At 39.3% G+C, this 22,250-nt stretch overlaps 4 protein-coding genes and 6 non-coding genes across 13 annotated transcripts; 1 reads left to right on the top strand and 9 right to left on the bottom strand.

The window, feature by feature from the left end:
* Positions 1-642: 642 nt before the first annotated feature.
* On the bottom strand, positions 643-6,982 carry kyat1 (kynurenine aminotransferase 1). Of its 4 annotated transcripts, none has more exons than XM_078270829.1 (13): positions 6,879-6,982; positions 6,567-6,625; positions 5,852-6,024; positions 5,442-5,591; positions 5,043-5,129; positions 4,781-4,906; positions 4,563-4,683; positions 4,399-4,475; positions 4,219-4,308; positions 2,719-2,905; positions 2,526-2,602; positions 1,667-1,753; positions 643-1,297 (listed from the first exon to the last, which is right to left on the bottom strand). In XM_078270829.1, the coding sequence occupies exons 2-13, from the start codon at positions 6,601-6,603 to the stop codon at positions 1,238-1,240; spliced, it is 1,272 nt and encodes a 423-aa protein (XP_078126955.1). In that variant the 5' UTR covers positions 6,604-6,625; positions 6,879-6,982; the 3' UTR covers positions 643-1,237. The 4 variants fall into 4 exon arrangements, with proteins under 4 accessions (XP_078126955.1, XP_078126957.1, XP_078126954.1 ...); XM_078270831.1 differs by having other exon boundaries at positions 5,852-5,999; positions 6,879-6,981; XM_078270828.1 differs by lacking the exon at positions 6,879-6,982 and adding an exon at positions 6,720-6,872 and having other exon boundaries at positions 5,852-5,999.
* A 2,536-nt stretch (positions 6,983-9,518) lies between these two features.
* surf6 (surfeit 6) lies at positions 9,519-13,311 on the bottom strand. The gene is made up of 4 exons (XM_078271069.1): positions 13,082-13,311; positions 11,464-11,682; positions 11,279-11,361; positions 9,519-10,411 (listed from the first exon to the last, which is right to left on the bottom strand). Exons 1-4 carry the CDS (start codon positions 13,170-13,172, stop codon positions 9,722-9,724), a joined length of 1,083 nt encoding a protein of 360 aa, XP_078127195.1. The 5' UTR covers positions 13,173-13,311; the 3' UTR covers positions 9,519-9,721.
* Positions 13,312-13,357: 46 nt separating this feature from the next.
* Positions 13,358-17,204, top strand: surf1 (SURF1 cytochrome c oxidase assembly factor). The gene is made up of 9 exons (XM_078271070.1): positions 13,358-13,511; positions 13,628-13,694; positions 14,265-14,392; positions 14,548-14,630; positions 15,407-15,598; positions 15,704-15,776; positions 16,465-16,627; positions 16,820-16,901; positions 16,984-17,204. The coding sequence occupies exons 1-9, from the start codon at positions 13,449-13,451 to the stop codon at positions 17,048-17,050; spliced, it is 918 nt and encodes a 305-aa protein (XP_078127196.1). The 5' UTR covers positions 13,358-13,448; the 3' UTR covers positions 17,051-17,204.
* Positions 17,205-18,398: 1,194 nt separating this feature from the next.
* Positions 18,399-22,223, bottom strand: rpl7a (ribosomal protein L7a). Its single transcript, XM_078271071.1, has 8 exons — positions 22,124-22,223; positions 20,736-20,856; positions 20,390-20,539; positions 20,009-20,149; positions 19,634-19,713; positions 19,237-19,367; positions 18,644-18,713; positions 18,399-18,539 (listed from the first exon to the last, which is right to left on the bottom strand). Exons 1-8 carry the CDS (start codon positions 22,124-22,126, stop codon positions 18,435-18,437), a joined length of 801 nt encoding a protein of 266 aa, XP_078127197.1. The 5' UTR covers positions 22,127-22,223; the 3' UTR covers positions 18,399-18,434.
* LOC144531929 (small nucleolar RNA SNORD36) lies at positions 19,098-19,168 on the bottom strand. Its single transcript, XR_013503273.1, has one exon. It is a non-coding gene; the product is annotated as a small nucleolar RNA SNORD36 (small nucleolar RNA).
* LOC144531927 (small nucleolar RNA SNORD36) lies at positions 19,503-19,579 on the bottom strand. Its single transcript, XR_013503271.1, has one exon. It is a non-coding gene; the product is annotated as a small nucleolar RNA SNORD36 (small nucleolar RNA).
* LOC144531928 (small nucleolar RNA SNORD36) lies at positions 19,792-19,861 on the bottom strand. Its single transcript, XR_013503272.1, has one exon. It is a non-coding gene; the product is annotated as a small nucleolar RNA SNORD36 (small nucleolar RNA).
* Positions 20,245-20,314, bottom strand: LOC144531933 (small nucleolar RNA SNORD24). Its single transcript, XR_013503277.1, has one exon. It is a non-coding gene; the product is annotated as a small nucleolar RNA SNORD24 (small nucleolar RNA).
* Positions 20,616-20,690, bottom strand: LOC144531931 (small nucleolar RNA SNORD24). The gene has a single exon (XR_013503275.1). It is a non-coding gene; the product is annotated as a small nucleolar RNA SNORD24 (small nucleolar RNA).
* On the bottom strand, positions 20,943-21,016 carry LOC144531930 (small nucleolar RNA SNORD36). The gene has a single exon (XR_013503274.1). It is a non-coding gene; the product is annotated as a small nucleolar RNA SNORD36 (small nucleolar RNA).
* Positions 22,224-22,250: the final 27 nt, after the last annotated feature.

Raw genomic sequence — 22,250 nt, 5'->3', positions numbered from 1 at the left:
CCACGTTTCAAAATAAAAGTCTCTTTATTATGGTTGTTTTACGCATACTGTCTATGGTTTTACGGCGGTTGGCATACAATATAAGTGCAGGTACCTCTTACAGTCTATGTGTGGTAGGCTACTGGCTGATACTATAGTTATGGTCTGATACAAGCTGAATGTTTTATTATGTGAACTTCTGAGGTTTCTTAACACACAACTGGGACTTCATAGAGGTAATGTCCTATACATTTTTTTGTTTTCGTCCCTCTTTACATCAATTAAGACTTCATTTAAAAAAAATATATAATACTGTATATCATACATTTCTACCTTAATTTCCTATTTTTAAAAGGAAATTGAAGACCTATCTTTTTGACTTTTAATGTAGAGTAATGTTCGCCTTATATTTATTATGTTATTGTTGTAACTTTAGTCTTTAGACATTTGACTGTACATTCAAATGTTTTTTACACACAAAAATTACTTTTTGTGCAAAGTAAAAAAAAAAATTTAAAAAAAACTTTCTGTGGAAGGGGGCCTGGCTGCGAAGGCAAAGTTTTCCACTATTTATGCACACAAAACAGAATCGGATGTATTTGTTAAAGTCATTTCTGTGTTCTGGGCTGTAGAATGTAGAGATAGGGATCATTACTAACCCTGCAGAAAATAACAATGTTTTTATTTCTAAATATTTATTTATTTAGTGTTTCAGCGATTAGCAAAGTAGCAAAAAATATCTCTGCAGAAACAATGTGACATACAATAGGAGGACATAATTTAAGATAAAAGATACATCCTTTAGAAACATTCAGTGTTTTCACAATTGCAGTATATGGAGAAAATGAAAGTGGACGTTGTCTTAAAGTATTAGCTAACAGTTTAACACTGAATATGGCTCATTTTGAGGAGGCAACCCAAGCCGGGCTAAGCAGCCTGATGAAATCTGAATGGACGGGTAAGGCTGCTTTCACACCAAATCAGGTCTTGCGGGGATTAGTGCAGGGTTGTGCGGTGGCATTTGTGTCACAATTGTTTCACACAGTGCTAGCATTTTACAGCATGTTACACTCCATAGCGTTTTTGTCTGATCGCTGCTTCGACGGTTATGCGATTGACCACCTCAGCATGTCGTTGAGTTTCTCCAAAAGTTTATTCCGTTTCTACTTTTTTGGCACATTTTTTGTGTGCATCCCCTGCAGTCTCCACTGCCTGATTTGGTGTTAACGCAGACTAATGCTTCTCATCGTGGGTGATTTTACTGTCCCCGACTCCACTTAATCAAGATGTCCTCTGCTGCATCCAGGGTGGAGTCCTCCTGTTGGACCAAGAGAGAGAGTGTAAGTCAAAGAGCGAGGCAACGGACACATTAAGGGTTTTTCCTGTATATGGATTTTTGGCGCCCCCCCCCCCCCAAAGAGGTTTTAGCCAGCCCCAAAAGACCACCAGTGCTAAAATGAGAAGAATTGAGAAAAAATAGCAATTCAAATCTTCTCTAAGTGTGTTTATCAGCAATTTACCAAACAACTGTTGAACCAGCACAACATAAACTTGAATAGGAGCGCTAATCTCAGTTTTACCATCCAGAGTCGGGCTATCCACACTCTCGATGATTTTAAAGGTAGTATTTAAATATTAATATTAAGCCCTGCATTACATTTATTTCAATTACTGACGTTGAGTTTACCTTGACGAAACAGAATCGGATGTATTTGTCAAACTCCTTGCTGTGCTCTGGACTGTAGAAGGCAGAGACGGGGATTGTTGCTAAACCCTGCAAAAAAAAGCCAAACTATATAGTTAAAGAATTCAGATAAACCAGAAGCACGATATTCTAAATACATCACCGTAAACAAGAACAATATAAATGTTGCACAAAAACACCAATCCAATCTAGGGTTGTGCCGATGGACGATATTATGGTGATGTCGGTCAGCCACGCCCCCCCACCCTGTCAGACACACACACTAATCCTAGTCGCGGGCGCTGGATGGGAAATTGACAACTGCTTTGGTCTTAAACTAGCAAAGACACTTGCGTCGGGCTTTGCGCTGTGCTGCGCAGGGTGAAAGATAGGGCCCCTTAAGTGGAAGCTACTTTTTTTTTTTTTAGGGATTTAGGAATGTGCGTTAGCAACAGTAGGCTAATTCACGAAGGTGCTATTTTATGTGTGAGCTAATATTGCGCATCTGTTCATGTGCGCTGCAAGTTATGTTTCTGTTTATTGAATGCGTTATTCAGTACAAATATAACCGGTATAACTGTCGCTCTGTTGAAGGCAAGCGTTCCACTGTACTGTCGTTATGCAGATCACGGAGATCTGATTGAGTCTAGACTTTACCGTAGTTAAAGTGAAAGTGGGTCAAGTTGTAATGTAATCTACCAGCAGACGGCAGCATAGCCACGTAATACTGTCTATTTACAGAGGGCATTTAAATGTACGTCTGATCGTTTCTATGCTAACTGTTAGCCCATAGTAGTAGAAAAAAATATTTATGTAAAGCGATATAGTAAAATAAACTAGTGCATTACTGCTTTATATTTACCTTCTCTTTAGTTAGCCACTTAACAAATCTGAAGTCATTGGGTTCATCCTGAGTGCTCTGGTCGTTTAAGTCCACCTCTGTTAAAAAAGAAAGAGGTAAACATAAGTTAGACGGCACTAATCAGAGAATAAACTGAAAAAATGAAGGTTTTATTTCGAGCAATGATGGATGCAGGTGTTTGTTCTTCACTCACTGACAGAGGAGATGTCTGCGATCATAAAATATCCTCCTTCTGGCATGATGGGCTGCAAACCCACACTCTCCAGACACAAAGCCAGCTTCCTCCTCTTCTGCTGCAACATCGCAGGCAGCTGCTGGAAGTAGCTCTCTGGAGTCCCAAACAGCTGGTATTCTCTCTCAAATCCACAAGCTACTGCCTCCTGAAGCAGGAGTGAATGAAAAGACCAAAATGGGACATAAGATAAGTTTCACAGGTGTGACTTAGGTTGAAATGAAAATCGTGACACATGTAGATTTGATATCCTCTACATTTTCTGGTTGGTTGATCAAGTTGCTCCAAAATCACAAATTAAAGCCGTAGAGAACATATTTATTTTTCAAATTCCCCCTTAAAAGTGTTACATAGGTAGCTTCAAAAGGTTAAAAAAAAACATGTCTTACTTTCTAATAATTTCACTGACAATGCTCGGACCATCACATACAATGGAAATGTTCTAGACATTTGATATTTTTGTAAGCAGTGGTATTGATGCTGAAATTCAAAATAAAAGTTCTTGGACTATGGCCATAATTGCACAGACATTACAAGAGGAGGAACCAAATTTCTTACAGTATGTGATAGGTCTGCACAATTAATTGTAATTTTATCGAAATCACAATATGGACTAGTTCAATATCCAAATTGCAATATTTGTTAAAAGGTCCCATGACATGGTGCTCTTTGGATGCTTTTATATAGACCTTAGTGGTCCCCTAATACTGTATCTGAAGTCTCTTTTATATAGACCTTAGTGGTCCCCTAATACTGTATCTGAAGTCTCTTTTATATAGACCTTAGTGGTCCCCTAATACTGTATCTGAAGTCTCTTTCCTGAAATTCAATGAGCTTTCCTTAGTATGTGCCATTTCTGTGTATGTAGCTATTGAGGAGGAGAGAGGGGGGGGGGGGGCAAGGTGGAGGGTGGGGGTGTGGCCTCGACCAACTGCCACTTAGCTCGTTTGAAAGCCATGATGTATCTCTCTCATGGGTGGGCCAAATTCTCTATGACCTCATAAGGAGAAGATTCCAGATCAGCCCATCTGAGCTTTCATTTTCTCAAAGGCAGAGCACGATACCCAGGGCTCGGTTTACACCTATCGCCATTTCTAGCCACTGGGGGACCATAGGCAGGCTAGGGGAACTTACATTAATGTTAAACAACCTCATAAAGTGACATTTTCATGCCATGGGACCTTTAAAAGGCCAAATGTGTGCCAAACCCTATCCTGGTACAGATCCTCGCTAAAATCACACGCTAATCATTTGAATTTCTTTTCATTTTCAATGAAAATGAGAATAATGTTCCAAAATGATCAGTCCCTCCAATATCGTGAATCACATCGCAATATCAGTCATAAATAATCGTAATTAGATATTTTTTCATATTGTGCAGCCCTAGTATGTGAGGCCTCTTCTGAGAGATGGTTTATTTCTACAAATGTATCTAAAATGCTCAAGTTATTATGTGTTTACCTGAGCAGCTGTAGGACAGTGGTAAACACAGTTCTGATGGATGGTTTTCATGTGTTTGATGATATGCCCAGAGCCGATGACCCAGCCAACCTGAAAAGAAAAAAACAGGTCATTATAACGATGTGTAGTAAAGAAGAATACATTACTGAAAAACTCAGATATCTCAAATCTGAGCATTACCTTCCAGCCAGTAGCACTGAAGGTCTTTCCACCACTGCCAATGGTGATGGTTCGCTCCCACATCCCAGGAAGGCTGGCTGTCAGTACATTACTATAATTAATATATTAATAATGCAGCTTTATACTTTTTTTGTGCATTCTGTTGAACTCTGGCTCTATCTCACCTATCTTTACGTGCTTGTTTCCATCATAAGTTAGCCACTCGTACACCTCATCACTGATGCAAAGCACGTCATGTTTGATACACAGATCAGCAATCATTTGGAGCTCTTCAGTCTTGTAAACCTGTTATGGACATATATGCGTGACAGGTGTTAATGTGCAAGAACACATTTTATTCAGCTGGCTTTAAAAAGGAACACTACACAGGTAATTATCTTACCTTGCCCAGTGGGTTGTTGGGAGTGTTGATAACAATGGCTTTTGTGCGTGGAGTGAATTTACTGGCCAGCTCCTCAGCAGAAAGAACCCAATCTCCACTTGATAGGACAGCACTTCCCTCAACTTTCTTGAATTTATCAAAAGAAAATAAAGGTTGATATTTACTTCTTTTAAAGTATACATACACAAAGACAAAGGTAACATTGTTTCAAAAAAATGTCATTGTTGAATCTATTATGTAAAAAAAAAAGTTAAACACTCACTGGCCTCAGAGGCACATAAACTGCCTTCCCTCCAACCATCTTCACCATTGGCTGGTAGCAGTCAAAGAACGGTTCAACAATTATGACCTGAAAGACAAATTTCACCATGTTTTATCAGAGTAACACACACACACACACACACACACACACACACACACACACCATCTACTAGCCAAATTCTGGTAAAATATGCAAGTGGTAGATTTGCTTCACTCACCAGCCAAAAAAAAACAATGGTAATCTATGGAATGACATTCACTAGCCATTTGGCTGGTGGACAAAAAAGTTAATTTTGGACCCTGCCCACAATATTCAAATGTTTGTACATTATTTAGCTATTTTCTGCTTTGCTTATCGTACAGCAATTGGACTTGTTTGGACTTGGATTGATTTTCATACCTCATCCCCTTCATCAATCAGAGCTTGAAATGCACAGAAGAGAGCCTGATAAGCTCCAACTGTGACCAGGACGTCTTCAAGAGGATCAATCTCATGTCCCACAATCCTACTGAAGAATTTAGCCAGACTTTTTACAAGAGGAGGATGGCCCTGAGGAAAGATATGGCATGTAAACATATTACATATTCACCATTTGTTCTGCAACCTGTTCTGAGTAAATAAAATACTTAACACTCTCACTGTTTGTTCTATTTTGTACATTTGTCTGTTTGATACCTGCTACTGAACATAACTTTCGCTTTCTGACTAGGGTTGCAAAGGGGCGGACATTTTCCGGTAAATTAGCTGGGGAATTTTGGAAACATTCCAATTTGAAACATAAGTGTTCCCAAATGTACATTTCCACTTACAAAAGCTCGGGTATACTGGTGCATTTGGGGTCCTCCACTCACAGCTTTACAAAAAGCCTCCTGGACAAACTTGGGAGGGGAGAAGTCAGGAAATCCTTGTCCAAGGTTCACCGCTTTGTAGTCTGCTGCCAGTTGTGTGAATTCCACCCTGTTGGTGCAAAACAGATCAGACACTGCAGTGCAGGTACCTAAATTACCAGTTTGAATTAAACAACCACAGGTATATGACCACAAATCATGTCCTGTAACAGTCATATTATGTTCCCTGCCTTTTGAGCTTCTGCAACCGTTTCATCAAATCTAAATATTGAACAATTACAGACAAGTGAATAATAAAATGAATATATTACAATTATAAATGAATTATTTTTGTGGAAATCATTGTTTAAATCTAAATCTTAAGTGCAAACTGTTCAGAACTGTCAATGAGTGAGTTCAAGTCATGGGCCAGTTCACCCAAATTACAAGAAACAAAAAAGTCATGCCGGTTTTTCTAGACATATCTATCTAGCAGATGTGTTAATAATTGCACCACCTATGTCTATGGTAACGTTACCACCCCCATGCTCCACCAATCATTAAAGCGGTAATAAAAGGGGAACACGGTTGAGTTTAGACTCTGTCACTCTAAGCAGAGATTTGTATGCAACATTAAAAGAAAAAGTAAAACCTACAGTAGGCTACTGTATGTCCTCTTGTGTCAAATACCACTTACCAAACGTTTTTATCGACACCTTCAGTTCTGCGTGCATTAAGTCGTCGTGACATTATTATCTGAAATAAATAGACACAATTGTAAGTATGCCAGAATATGTCGCTCTAACGTAGCTAGTGCAGCTTAGAACTTGTTAATGTTAACATTACCCACCTTATGATGGTTTCTAATTGAACTCTGGGGAGTTAACGTTATATTAGCGGCAACCTTCCTGATTATTCCCATATCATCTATTATCTGATGCACTACAAATGTTTTTTTAAATGTTTCGTTTCTCTCTGCTGCTATTTATTTTTAAGTAAATTAACTTACTAGTAAGCCGGTGATGTCCTCCCGACATGGATGTATAATCCCCTCCTTTCCTTCAACCTCCTTATGTTTTCTTTTCTACTTCCTGCATGGGCGGAGCGAGACGTAAGCTAGTAACCAGCAACGTAACTCCAGTTCTATGAGTACATGCGTAGCTGTGGAGGGTGAAGCTATCAGCCACACACCGCTCAGTAGTACACTATACAATATAAGTGTGCACAATTAGTATTACATGAAGACTTTTGGGGAAATAAGAGAATTTGTTTTCTTTCCGAGAGTTATAAGAGAGGATTAATAACACTCAGGAATCTCCGCTGGTTGCCTGGCAACCTCAAAATAGCAGAAACTGCGCCTAGTAAAAAAAAGTGTGGCACATAATCTTCACCTTAAAAACACAATATCACTACTGCTACTAAGACATGTTAATTAGTGAGCTTTAGATGTATGTGCTGGTAGGCAGATTTGGTTAGCTTTGGACATAGTCAGAATAATGCCGCGTTCTATTTACCTCGCAACTCGGTTGCCGGAGCTGGGAATGACATCATACCCGAGTTGAATGCGTTCTATTTAAAAAGTCGGGTTTTCATTGTTTTCATTAGCTCTAGCCCGGTTAGCTATTGTTAGCAATACAAGTTGATAACGCATTACGCCATTTTTTGTGCATGCAAACAGCGTAACATGTCCACAGGTAGAAGTTGAACATGCCTGTGTGAACGACTGATTTAGTGACACAAATAAGACAGAAGTGCTTATAACTTTATGTTACTGCAGCTTTTCACAACTGTTGATACAGGGGGCAGCCACGTTGGATTTTGAACACGGACTACTGCGAGGTTGTACGAGTTCCGAGCTCGTAAATCCGAGGTCAGGGGGCGTGTTTACGACTTTGACCTCGTTAAAACCGAGTTGCGAGGTAAATAGAACGCGGCATAACGGTTTACCCATAGAAATAGAGTAGAACAGACACTCAACAGTTTGCTGTGGTCTTTTGACTACTTCAGAGAAACTGCTCAATTGGTGTTGTTATATGTTGACAACACACGTCACTCACTAGTTAGAGAACTCCTGTTTTAATTTATAATTGAATGAATAGAATTTGATGACTTAACCATAGATGGATTTAACTGACTCATATGTATTAATCGGTTAAATCCAGCAATTCTCAATTCCAGTGGTGGAATGTAGGCTTACAAAGTAGGCTACATTTACTCAAGTACTGTACTTAAAGGTACACTGTGTAGGAATTTCTCCCATCTAGCGGTGAAATTGTATTTTGCATTCAAACGAATAGTGCTCTCTAGCGTCTCGCTTTTTCAAATGCGTGTTGCAACTACGGTAGCCGTTATGTACCAAGAAGCTATGACAACATGTGTTCCAATTTTTGCTTTTTTAGAGACGAGGATTCCTTCTCCTGTGGCTCGTAAGTATGATCCTCCATTATGAACTAAAGTGCAGTGCAGGCTTTCAAATACGCTGGGGCAGTGACAAGCGCCTCTCACTGATCTCCTTCTGCGTTTCAGCTGGTTTCAGTCACGTGACGTTGGCTCTGAACGAAAACGCGTTGTGGATTAGCTAGATAGGTAGGCTAGTGCTTTATGTCCCTCTCAGCGATTATAGTTTTTCAAAATGGCAGAACGACATGGAAGCCTCCTCAGACTTGCCCGTCCAATGTAAATACAGATCAGAAATTCTTTGCTTACGAGGATAAGTCAGATCATTGGCAGAGGTAATTTTACACCAATGAGGACATATTTATAAATGAAGACATTGATTTTAGCTAATAAAATACTTAAAACACTACACAGTGTACCTTTAAGTACAAATTTGCGGTACTTGTACTTTACTTGAGCCTTCATTTTTCATGCCACTTACTTCTACTCCACTACATTTCAGAGAGAAATGTACTTTTTACTCCTCAATGCAGGACTTTTACTTGTAACAAAGTATTTTACAGTGTGGTATTAATACCTTTACTTTAAAAGGTATAGTAAGTGTGTAAGTGGAAAACCAACAGAAAGGAGTGCACGAGCCACAAAACACTATTCCAGCCAATCAGCAACAGTTGATGGTGGGGGGAGGCAGCATAGGGGAGCTAGTAGTTATCTGTCTGTGAATCTGGGGTGCAGTGCTTCTGGGTTGCATTTGTTTGGCAATTGAGTTCAAATATCAATCTTTGCACAGCTTACTGTACCTTTAAGTAAAGAATCTGAATACTTCTTCCACCACTGCTCAATTCCTCTTTTGCAGCAAGGCAACAGACATATCACTAAGCCACCTCTCCTTGCTTCGTACTACTCCACTGCTCGTTTGTCGCAAAAACCTCACCTAAGTGAGTCTGCAACTTGACGCAAGCCAGTTTATTTGCAATTCATGTGGAAGTTAGCCGCTACAACGGCCAGTTCTTTTCAGTCGCAACAGCACACATTAAAATGGCTGACACTTTAACCATCCTGCTATGTTGATATGAACTACAATGTCCATTCTACTTGTATGTCTTTATGCTAAGCTAACTAAGCCAACTAGCTAAGTTAGCTTCAAATTTAGAGTGAGAACATGAGTAGCATCAATCTTCTCATCTAACCAAAGCGATTTAGTGTATATCAGGTTTGATATTTGGTAAAATAAACAAGTTCTACAATAGTCTCATCATTAATGTCCACCATAATGAAGGATCACATTTTATTGACACACATCATATTGATCCTTGACAGGAAGGCGGGTACAATATGTGCTGCAGTTGCACTTTCAAATCATGTTAATCATAAATCGTAGTTCATAAAAGAGACCGATTTACCTTTTTAAACATTGCCTCGTTTTGCCATAAAACATCACATAACACACTCCCTCTAAACCGATGCTTTTTTCAAGTCCTCAGGGAGCACTCTGCCTTTCTTCCGCGCCCTGTTCTTCTTGTTTTCCATTTTGACGTTCTTGTGTTTCTGGATATTCTTCTTTCTCTTGTCCTGACGATGCTGCATCTTCTCTATGATGGTCTCACTACGTGTGTTCCACTGCTTCTTTCGCTGAGTACGCCTCTTCTCCTTCTTTTTCAAGGAGGAGCGCAGCATCTCCTCGTCGTCTTTGATTTTGATGCCCTCTGCCTTATAAAGCAAGTTGGTCCACTTCATCTTCTCCTCCATCTCGCGTGCCTTCCCCTCATCTTTCTCCCTCAGCTGTTCCAGCTTTGCTTTGCGAGCCTCCACGCGACTGAGCAGCTGCTTGTAGTTCTTCCCCGTCAGTGGTGTTATCTGGCCCTTCATACTCTGTTTCTTGTTCTTCTTTTTCTGCACCTTGTCTATGTACACCTCTTCCACTGTCTCCACCTTGTTGAAGACGATGGCGGTTTCATTTCTTTTGCTTGCAGCAGGGGCACACTCCGCTTCCTGTTTTATCTCTGGCTGCTGTTCTTGGCCACTTTCTTCAGCTAGTTTCTTCATCCGAAACTCTTTTCTCTTCCTCTTTTTGCGCTCCCGTTCCAGCTTTCGTTTTGCTCGCTTTGCCTGCACTGCCTCCGATGCTGCATTCTTAGGGGCTCCCTGACAAAAGATGAGTGTAAAATATTAGTCTAATTATAGTCAAATATAAACTATGGAAGAAATAAGTTTAAGTTTGAACACTGCAGGGTTACGTTGTAGTCTGGACGGGCAGAAACGGAGACGTTTGGAAACAACTATGCACGTCAGTCTTATTGTTTAGGTATGCTTACGTACCTTTCAGTAACAGTTTGTCAGTCCAAGAAAATAAATCCCTGGGTCTTTTTTGCCACCGTTTAAGTATTTTGAACTTATACATTCATGACTTTCAAACGCAGAATAACTTTAGACAATTTGCTTCCTGTTAACGCCAGCACACACATGCCCAGTGTATCAAATGGTCATGTGATATGTGTCGTCAGGCGTGTTAATATAGACAGGGATCATTCCTGATACAATGCTTTGTGTGGGCGAAACATTTTTTGGTTTCACAATGCCATTTAAACATAAAATGAAAACACAGTAGTAGTGTGGATGTAGCCTAACTGAAAGAAATGACCCTAACCGGAGGTGAAGGACCAAGCCAAGATATAAAGAGAGAGCAGCTTCCCATCTGTGTGCCTATTACAAACTAACATTTGTCCTGTGTACAATACTGTAAACCAGAGTGGGATTACAAAATTGCCACGAGATATATCAGCAAAGGATTAGCATCTGTTTATCTTCCATCAATGAGTTGTAGAAATAAACATACAATATTCAAATGTAACATTTTAAGTAAACATTGACTTGCTTTGCTTATTTAGCTGGTTCCAGTTGAGGAGTCAGTGGTTGGATTATACTGTCTTAGCACAATTCAGATAATGTGGGATACAATGTCACTGATAAGAGCATGTTTCATTGTCTGCACCATCTTCAAATACTGCATACCTGCCCTCTGGACTCTTCGATCTTTTCATGAAGTCTCTTGCGTAGTACATCTACTGTGGAGAAGTTGGACTCTACAGTCCCTCCTTTAAGGAAGAAAATAAAACAAAAAACAATCGTGACTGCAGGAAACTCCAAAACATTTTTAATAACAGGAGCAGAACGAGTAATGGATACACTTACTGTACCTTTAGGGGCCTGTGTTGTAGATCCGTTTATGCTCTGAGTTTTGGAGCCTTTCAGTTTCGCTGTGGCCGCTCCTTTCTGTGCTGCAGCAGAGGGTGAAGGCTTTTGTTGGGATTTAGGAGTCGCTGGTTTCTTATCGATGCCTTTTTCTTTGAAATGCTTCTTTTTACACTTTTTCTTCTTCTTTGGAGGACCCGTGTCATTTTTACCCTTGAAATAAGCTGCACACAGACAAACACGTGTATTAATAATCACATGTATGTTAATTGGACTGCAATGGTTCTGCAATTGTCATCAAAGTTTAAGATTAGGAATGTAAACGTGCTTAGGCAACACCATGAAACTGAAAGAAGAAAAAAAAAGTCAGTGCCGATCCGATGAATTTCTGTGACCAAAGGGGAAAAGCTCATAGTCGTCTTATTTGTTTAGAGACAAAAGCCAAAAGACTGATATTGTGGGTGACCCTTCCCCTCCAAAAGTGATGAAGTTTGCTGTACACTTGTGGCTTCCTGATCTACAAAACGTCACACACAAACCAATTTCAAGCCTAAAATCATAATATAATGAATTCCTTTATTATTCAGTTTTTTTTTTTAATATTGCAGTTATAATTGTCACACTGGTGACATTGTTTTACCATTTCCTCATGGCTGCAACTGACAATCACTTTGATATCAATCTGTTTTTTCCTTTTAGAAGGCATACTATTGAACTTTTCCCTCGTCGGTCCCCTACAGGTTGTCTCATTGGAACTACAGCTCGCGCGGCTGTAATTCCAATGAGACAACCTGTAGGGGACCGAAGAGGGGAAAGTTACACAGTATGCCTTTAATTAATCTACTCATTGCCAACCTTTTTCTTTTGTAATCCCTAACGTAAAGCAAGATCTCCTATGATGCATGTTTATAAATTATGAGCTGTTCAGTTTTAAATATTATTTTCCACTCTCTCAGTTTTATTTAAATGTTTTTTAGGTCTGAATGGGCCTACAGCATTTAACAAAGCATCAAAGAATAAATAAGAGTTAAACAAAAAAAATTTTTGGAATTTAGTTTTTTTTCTTTTTTAAAACAAGGTAAATCATCTTAAACTCCACTAATGTGCAATTAATTCATGTTAAACACAGGATTAATTAACTTTTTTGTTTTGTCTGTAAAATGTCAGAAAATGGTTTAACATGTCACAATTTCCTACAGTACAATGCCTTCAGTTGGGCTCGCCAAATATTTCAGAATATTTAAGATATTTAATTTACAAAAATAAAACCAGCAAATCATCACATTTCAGAAGCTGGAAATTGAGAATATTTGATATTTGTTTAATATATGACTCAAATGTTAAATTAATTATAAAAACAGTTATCAATTTTTTTTGGTAGATTGATTACTCTGGCCTATTTCTGATACCTTTACTACATCAGGAAAAGCTGCTTTTTAAACAGTGTAGCGCCTCCTTTGGTCAACAGCAGTAACAGCCACATGCTGATGACAAATATTGAGTTTTAGTCTTTTCAACAACCATTAACACATACTATAAATGTACATATCATTTTTACAGTTAAAGCACAGCAAAATGTATCAAGGATATGTTGTTAGTGCTAAAACAGTTAGCTAACATTACCAAACGGTCTCTTCTGTGGCTCCTGGTCTCGTTGAGACAACACTTTACTAGCGAGCTTTTGAATATACGAGTCCTTAGAGGCGAGATCCATGTCGACAAATGAACCGAGCTGCCGCCTTTTAACGCAGCTACAACAGACACACCAAAGACAGGAGCTTACTGAATATCAACACATTTCTCATCTGTACACACACGTGGGTATCATGCCGGGGCGGGGCCTCACCCGGAAGTAGTAACACCAGAATAAGTCCCCCTTCTGATTAGTTATGTACGACTGTAAAAAAAAAAAAAAAAAAGGTTGTGTAGCTGTTATGTAGTCGGTCTCATCCAGTTCTTATCCCATTTTTCATTGATGTTTTAACCGAGCATGGCTTCCTTGAAATCCGCGCTGGCTTATTCTACCAGGGCGATAACGACACTGAGCAAACAGGTAAGTTACTTGTTTCATATCTGCGCTTTTACATCCCAAACTTCACTGAGTCTTGTGAATGTCACTTTTCAGTAGTTGCAGATTTCTGAGCTGTCTATTTTTTTTTGTTATTGCAGATGCATGTCATTTACATCAAGAGGACTCTCTTCCTGCCCAGACTGCCACTCTTCAAACGTGCAGAAGGTGACATAATATATAATAATAATCAACATAATGATGACACCGGACAGTTGCACAGAAAAGAAAAAGAATCTTAAAAGCAATTAGTCCATAGCAATTAATTATACTAATGTAGACAAAACGCAGTAACTATCATGTGGATTTTTGTTTAAGACAAATAAATGAAAATACATGATTAGTGATAGGCTCTTATTTGTACCATTTTGTGAATATCAGTATATATATATATTATAATGTAAACTTCGAATTCAAAAAGTAGGTTTGTATTCAGGAAACGTTAATGTACTGTATACAGTATATGGTATTTGACGAACAATATAATTAGATTAAGGTAAATTTTTTGAAAATGATGGGGGGAAAAAAACAACATGTATTTATATAGTTATATAGTTTAAAGTATAGTTTATACATAGTTTCAGACTGAGACTGAAATGAAAAATGTACAGCAATATCAGGTTTAAACTGTGCCATGTAGGCTAACGCCTAACTAAATGGCATTTGTGCATACAATTCTCTTCTCACATTCTTCCAGTGGAAATGTAAAGTGCTGTCTTGTGTGTTGTGAATTTCCAGGGAAGTTTATTACCTTTGGGCGACAGTCGAGCTCCACAGCAGCCGGAGCAGAGAAAGGAGAAGACTCTTTCCTCAAATGGTTCCTGCTGCTCATCCCGGCCACCACCTTCGGCCTCGGTACATGGCAGGTACAGCTTATTTACTTTGTGGTGTCACATTTTAAAAAAAATAAATAAATAAATATATATATATATATATATATATATATATATATATATATATATATATATATATATATATATGTTGTTGTTGGGTGGACTCAGTTACTTTTGTTTCTGTTAAGGTGAAACGACGTCAGTGGAAACTGCAGCTGATTAGTGAGCTGAAAAGACTCACTACTGCAGAACCCATTCCTCTTCCTATTGAGTAAGTACACGTTAGATACATTTACTATTAATCACAGACACACACTGTATCCCCTCCTGCTTTGTGAGGCAGATTTTAGAAATATATATATATTATAAATTCATTTCTAAATTAATTTTTATATGTGGAAATATTAAAGGACACATGCTGGAGCAATACATAAACCGTTAAAAATAACGTTTTAAAGCTATAGTGCGTAGTTTGTGTCGCCCCCATGAGGAATTCTAAGTAATGACAACAACACTGTCGGCGCGTCCACATGATACAAGCCTTCCGTGATTGCGCTTCACCCCCACCACCCCTCCTCCACACAGTTGCTAGTAACCAAGGAGGACATGGAGGATTAAAAAAAACATGATGGACTCTTCAGAAGAGGTCGTTATCTTCATTCGTTTCTGCGCGCGAAAGTCGCCGGGCAATACAATCTTCTGAACACAGCCATACTGAGAAATACAGAGAGCTGTACTTAATTAGCTTTGTAGCAACTCATTTGGCAATGGCTTGAATGTACCGGATGTTCATTAATAATAAAAGTTATGCACTAAAGCTTTAAAATTCAATTATCTTTATTTGATACAAAAAGCATGCAATCCTCTCCAGTTGTGAAGCTGTAAACAACACTGATTTGTGTTTTTTTTCTTGATAACATTACAAATTAACAATAAATCCTTCTCTTACGACTGAGGTTGCTACTTGTCCTTGTCCCCCCCAAAATCTATATCAATTTTACCTATTAATGTGCAGATGTTCTTGTCATTGTTCTCTCTGGATCTTAGTCCTCATGAGCTGACCAGCCTTGAGTACAGAAGGGTCAAAGTGCGTGGACAGTACGACCACTCCCAGGAGCTGTACATTCTGCCCCGCTCACCAGTCGACCCAGAGAAAGAGGCCAGAGAGGCGGGCAGGCTGTCTTCAAGTGGAGAGACCGGCGCAAATGTTATCACTCCATTCCACTGTACCGACCTCGGGTAAGACAACAGATAAAACCCTGTTGCTCTGGGTTAACCCTGCAGTTAGTTAGTTAAGTCGCCTTACATCCAACACCCAGTGACCTTTGCTACATTCTCTTGCAGCATCACAATCCTGGTGAACAGAGGATACGTCCCAAGGCAGAAGATAAGACCAGACACCAGGTTGAAGGGACAGGTTAGTATTTCAGATGTTGTGGCAGATGAGGACCTTTTTTTCCAAAAGAGTATTCTACTGTTTTAACATTGCAGTCCTGTAGCATTGTCAGACTCACGGTGGAGTTAAAAAAAACAAGAAAGAACCCAAATTGATGCAGCAAACCAGAATGCATTTTGATCACAGATAGTTTGGTTATGCTAGTAGTGGCTAATATAGCCTCAAGCAGTGATGAGGAGCGGGCTAGAGAGGTCTGGTAAGCTTTTTTTTCTGACTCCAGATTTTTCTTTCATTTTCAAACATGTAGTCTTCAGAACCAACTGATGCTGACTCAAGTGACATCACCTGACAATTTGTCAGATTTCATGAAGTTCCCTCTGGAGCAACAGAAGTACTCCCTAAAACCTGTAATCAGAATTTAACTTGAGTTTTCCCTTAACACCCTTCCTGTGGACAAACCTTTTGTGGACACAACTGCAAACATGTTTAAATATCTTGTTTGTCACTAATTTATATTACTCATTTTAGTGTTTTAGTGGTGCTGGGATTTCTATGTAACATCGCAGCTTTAACCAACCTCACAAAACCATTATCACAATTCATATTACAGGAAACAGCTTCACCATAAGCTTCCCTCAGCCATTCTTACATTTGTACTCCTTTGCAGTCTTTTCAGACTTATTTAACAAATTGTAATGCTCCTGTGCAGGTGGAGGGTGAAGTGGAGGTGGTCGGGGTAGTTAGGCTGACAGAGACCCGCAAACCCTTTGTACCGAACAACGATGTGGAGAGAAACCGCTGGCATTACCGTGACCTGGAGGCCATGGGCATTGTCACTGGAGCTGAGCCCATCTTCATAGATGCAGACTTCGGTAAGTTCTCATGAACCATTAAGTCCATTATGCTCTTTCATCATAGTGAATATCAGATTAATTACACAATTTGCTCATACGCTTGGTAATCATTATCACACTACAGGTGTGCAGAAAATAATGGTTAAACCTGCTTGCTTGAATAAAGATAATTGTGTAGCACCAGTCATGAAAATGTCTTGTATCACACAGAGAGCACAATTCCTGGTGGACCAATAGGTGGACAGACCAGAGTCACACTAAGGAACGAACACATGCAGTACATAATTACATGGTTGGTGGAGAAAAGAAAATCCTGCCTCTAAAAATAACCCACTTATATTTACTGACTTTTTCTAACACTTTGTTTCTTTCAGGTATGGCTTGTGTGCAGCAACCTCCTACATGTGGTATGCAAAGTTCATCAAGAAGATTAAATTGTGATAGGATTATGCAGTGAATATTGCAAAGCAAACTGCTGCTGTATTTGATTTGTGCTTTATCAGTTCTAGCCTGCTGCAGAGTCAATGACAAATATGTAAATAGTTGTGGATTATTCTATAACATGAGAATAAATAAAATTAATTTAGCCGTTGCATTCTTGTCTTTTAATGTTACCAACTAGTTTTCCTTAAATTGATGAAACTGTAAAATAGAGTAAGATATGTACACAGAATGAACCAATATAAACTCAGCAAAAAAAGCAACATCCCTTTTTCAAGGCACTGTATTTTAAAGATACTTTTGTAAAAAATCTAAACTTCATTGTAAAGGGTTTAAACAATGTTTTCCATGCTTGTTCAATGAACCATAAACAATGAGAGAGGAAGCACAGCGGATCGTCCTCGCAGTGGCAGACCACGTGTAACACCTGTATAGGATCGGTACATCACACCTGTGGGACAGGTACAGGATGGCAAAAACAACCCCAAGAACTGGCCAGGCTGGTGCAGTACATGAGATGCACTGCAGTACTTAAAGCAGCTGGTGGCCACACCAGATACTGAGGGCTACTTTTGATTTTTAATGTTCAAAAAAATATTTGCATATGTTAAGTTTGCTTAAAATATAAAAGTTGAAAGTGATGGGACTTTTTTTTTTCTTTTGAGTATATTTGAGCAAGTTGGTTTTTACCGTGACTAGAGAGGAATTTGTTTATAATTACTATCCCAAAACTAAACATTTCTATGACATTTTAAACACCTTTCAAATGTTTAAAACCCAGTCAACTGATGCCACTTTAGTCTGATCAATTGCATCACCCACCGCAAAGGAGCCCCCTTCAAAATCCCTGCAATAAGGGCTAGGTATAGTTAAAAAAAAGAAAAGTAAATACCGGTATCAATACTGTGACACCAATTTTGTAAAAGAAATTACATCACGGCAAAAGTTTTTATTTATATTTCAGCTCCTACTATGCAAGCCCCGTCTGTGCTTAATAGTTTCTCCTGCCTGCTTCTATCACCATCAGCATTTTTAGATCTGGTAGAAGCATGCTGCATGCTTATTGGCCAACTACAGCTGAGATTTACTCCTAAAAAGGTATTGAATGAGGCATTTTTCAATACTTTAGGAGGCAATTTGGTCCCTGCCTAATTCAATACCCAGCCCTATCTGCAAATATTTACTTTCCATCCCAAACTGCAGGAAGAAAAAAAAAAAAATAATCCTGTATTGATTTAATTTGACAGCCAAACTATATACATTTCCCAGACATTACTGTGCTGTAAATTAATCTACACTTGTGACGCTTCCATTATACTACATTTAGCTGTAAAAACAACAAACGGTCTCATTTTAGGACATACATTTTTTTATTCCAAACAATTTAACCAAGCTTGGTTGCCAGTTCCTTGGCCTTTGCCTTCTCCAGCTTTGTGATGCGGGCTGTTGATTTGGGGCCCATGATACCACCTCCCCAGTGACGACGGATCTGAAGAACAAGTTTAGAACGTTTAAATGGTGCAAATGGGTCTCTGATAACATGCAATTTTGGACTGGGTACACTTTATATAGTAAAGTCAAATGAATGCTCACCTCCTCATATCTGTCGTTGTAGTTGGTCTTGATGGCTTCTACAAGCTTGGCAAGTGCACCTTTATCCTCACTAAGAAAGAACAAATCTAGTTAATACAGTGCTGACACTATTTGGAGATGGAGCTACAAGGGGTTACCCATTCAATAATCATGTTGACTTAAAAAAAAAAAAGGTAGATAAATGTATACATATTCATTGGTTTTAAACAATTAGAACGTCACACGTCTTAACTTCAGTGTTCTGACGGACCGTGTAAACCTTTGATTAGAGCATCCTGGTTAACCTAGCACACTCATTACACTGTCCTTGAGAATTTAATAAAATTCCGCCGAGAATATAAAATCCGTAACACCAAGACAGTTAACTGGATTATTTATTATTAGGAACCACTGCTGCAGATAACGCCCTATAGATGTTAAGTAACCTTTACTAAAAAATATAAATATTTTGGCCAATGCTCAGGGTTAAAAAGCTCAAAAGCATCAAGGTAAGTTTCAGGTGAAGAAATTCAAACATCACTGCATCAAGGCCAAGTCAGACAGGTCATACTGTAATAAAACAACCAAACAGCTCAGTTTATGTGCATACTTACGGGTTAGTCTGTGTGAAGGCAACTGAAGTGCACGTCTTTCTATGCACCAGTCTGCCCAGTCTAGCCTTGCCCTTGACGATGCAGTATGGGACGCCCATCTTGCGGCACAAGGCCGGCAGGAAGACGACGAGCTACAAAAGCAAGGGAGAGACAAAAGAAAAATTTAGGTAATCTAGTGGGGGGAAGAAAAAAAAAAGTTGAATCTGACCAAGAACTGACATGTCCACAATAAATGTAGTCTAAACATGTATTCTTGGTTTGTGGTCTTTGCTCAGAATTAAAAAGCTCGTAAGTTTTGATCCACATAGAGGATTCAGGTGAAGAAATTCATACATCATTGCCAGTGACCACTATCTAGTACCCAATATTGGAAGTTCCACTACTGCGACAAGCTTACCTCAATTGGATCCACATCGTGGGCAATGATAACGAGCTGGGCCTTCTTGCTTTCCACCAGAGAGGTGACAGTGTTCACACCTGTAGAGAATGGTATAAGGAAAGGAAATTATCTCCTACCAAGAACACCCCCGGAAAATCTCTATTACTATTTTGGCCAATGCTCAGGGTTAAAAAGCTCAAAGCATCAAAGTAAGTTTCAGGTGAAGAAATTCAAACATCACTGCATCAAGACCAAATTAGATATGACTTCACAAGATGGGTCACACTTTAACATCGACAAAAACATTGGATGTTCAACACAGCCTGACTAACTTGTTACCCATCAATAACACTTTCTACAGCATTTCATTTACACTTTGTTCTTGTATCTCACCTGCACGGAGGACAGGAGGCCTCTTGGTAGGGGTATCTCCCTTTCCAGCTGCCTTCTGCTCAGCGCGGGCCAGCAGCCTCTGCTTCTTCTCCTGCTTGGTCTCTGGCCTGTACTTGTGGGCCAGCTTGAACAGCTGTGTGGCTGAGGAGAAAGGAGACATTACATATTAGAATTCAACCAACCCAAAAAGTATGGTTTGTTCTACAGCATGACAAGTGGACAATTTTTCAAGTAATTGCATCAGTGATCTTGGTGGAATGTCAGCACCGTTATTCAGATAGCAAATATTCGTTCACATCATATGCAAAGCCACAATTAAAACTATCAAGGACCCAGAAAGCCTTAAAATACTACAGCTTTCTTCACATAAGTGAAACTTACCGGTCTGGCGGTCCAGAGCCTGGGTGAACTGGTTGATTGCAGGAGGAACCTTCAGACGCTTGTAGAGGATGGAGCGCTGCCTCTGCAGGCGGACATAACGAGGCCATTTCACAAAGCGCGTCAAATCACGCTTTGGCTGAATATCCTGGCCTGTGTGAAAAGACGATACATGTTTAGTATCTGAAAACTAAACTATGGCAAAGTCTTTTAAGGTTTAAATTTTAAGTGCATCAGCGATCTTGGTGATAAAAGTTGTCTTCAGTATGGATAAGATAGCAAATATTCGTTTACATCATCTGCACTGTTACAGTCCCTAGTTCTCAAAATGCAACCTAAGGCTACTTACCGATGCCAAAGTTCTTTGGCCTCTTTTCGAACAGGGGGTTGACTACTTTTTTGGCCTCATGTTTCTTGGCCACAGAAGGGGCAGGTGCCACCTTCTTCCCCTTAGCCTTCTTTCCCTTAGGCTGTCAGGAACAAAAAAAACAAAAAAAACAGGATGTTACTAAATTAACATTTAAAATGTGAAAACAAGTCATAGTGCATTTTGGCCAATGCTCAGGGTTAAAAAGCTCAAAAAGCATCATGACTAGTTTCAGTTGAAGAAATTAAAAGTCATCACTGCATCAAGGCCAATGGTTGTATCAACAATGTATACTATAAATGTTAAAAAATTAATTTACGTGAAACCCAACTTGGCAATTAACATGTTTCTGACTAAGGTACAGACTAAAGAACTACTTTGACCCAGAGTTTAAAGCCTAGCTAGGTTTGTATTGTAATCCTATAGCTGTCCAGGTAAAGCACACAGCATAATAATTGTAGAGGTCATTACATTTTTAATGCTTTGTCCAAATAAAATGGTTGACGATTGTGATTACCAGCATGCATGGGCTTTAGCATCCATTGCTCAGCATCCAGCCTCATCCAAACCAGTTTCCAAATTACATACTATAAGTATATACTAGTCTTTAGATCAGTTAGTTGTCAATGCCATAAAAGCAAGCACTAGAAGTAAAGCATCTAAACAGTGCAGGGAATAAAACTAACCAAATTTCCATGTTGATCATTCTAACCTCACACGGTTAGCATGCCAAGTTAAATGCTAACGTCAAGCTGCTAACGTTACCACTGCTGAAGCCTTACAATTCACAAACCAGGACATTCTCACATTAACTACAAGCTACCAAAGTCACTAAACATGTACAGTAGATCTAAGCTATGGCTGCCAACAGTAACGTTTCCACCAAACAAATTGAATTGAATTTAAGGTTAAGCCAACACTAGCTATGCTTGGGCCCATTTACTCAACACTACCGGGTGCACCATCCGGATACTTGTATCCCAATACATCACGTTACCGTTCAGTTGTACTTCCATTAGTTGCAATATAAAAACTGTTACCAGTTTAGGTACAGGTAGTCCACATTCATGCGGAAAATCCAAAAAATTAGGGCGAACGGGTTTCTGCGACCAAGCGTGTTCCCCATCGTTAGCTTTAGCTTCTGACAAGGAGTCACGGTGCTACTCGTACCGGCTACACAAGGCTCCACTTAAACAAGTTTTACCCAAATACAGCAAAAATATCGACGCGCAATATCGACATTATATTAACAGACAGGCTTCACAGAAAGGATAGGTACATTCTACACTTTTAGAAAAAGCATACATTTAGGGATGCAGACAGATATAACAACTATAGTAATTCTCCAGAAGAAACGACTATGCACCCACCATGTCGGTTCAGGCAGAAAGGAAGAACGAGGGATTCTGGGTAGCCTAAATACCGCGAGGCTTGCACCGTGGTTACGTGGCCTCTTATCCACCGATCCAGAGTCAGATGTCACAGCTACTCGCTTGC

Source organism: Sander vitreus, chromosome 16, assembly GCF_031162955.1.
Source record: "Sander vitreus isolate 19-12246 chromosome 16, sanVit1, whole genome shotgun sequence".
NCBI classification, from domain to species: domain Eukaryota; kingdom Metazoa; phylum Chordata; class Actinopteri; order Perciformes; family Percidae; genus Sander; species Sander vitreus.
This window is presented reverse-complemented; position numbering and strand designations above follow the sequence as displayed.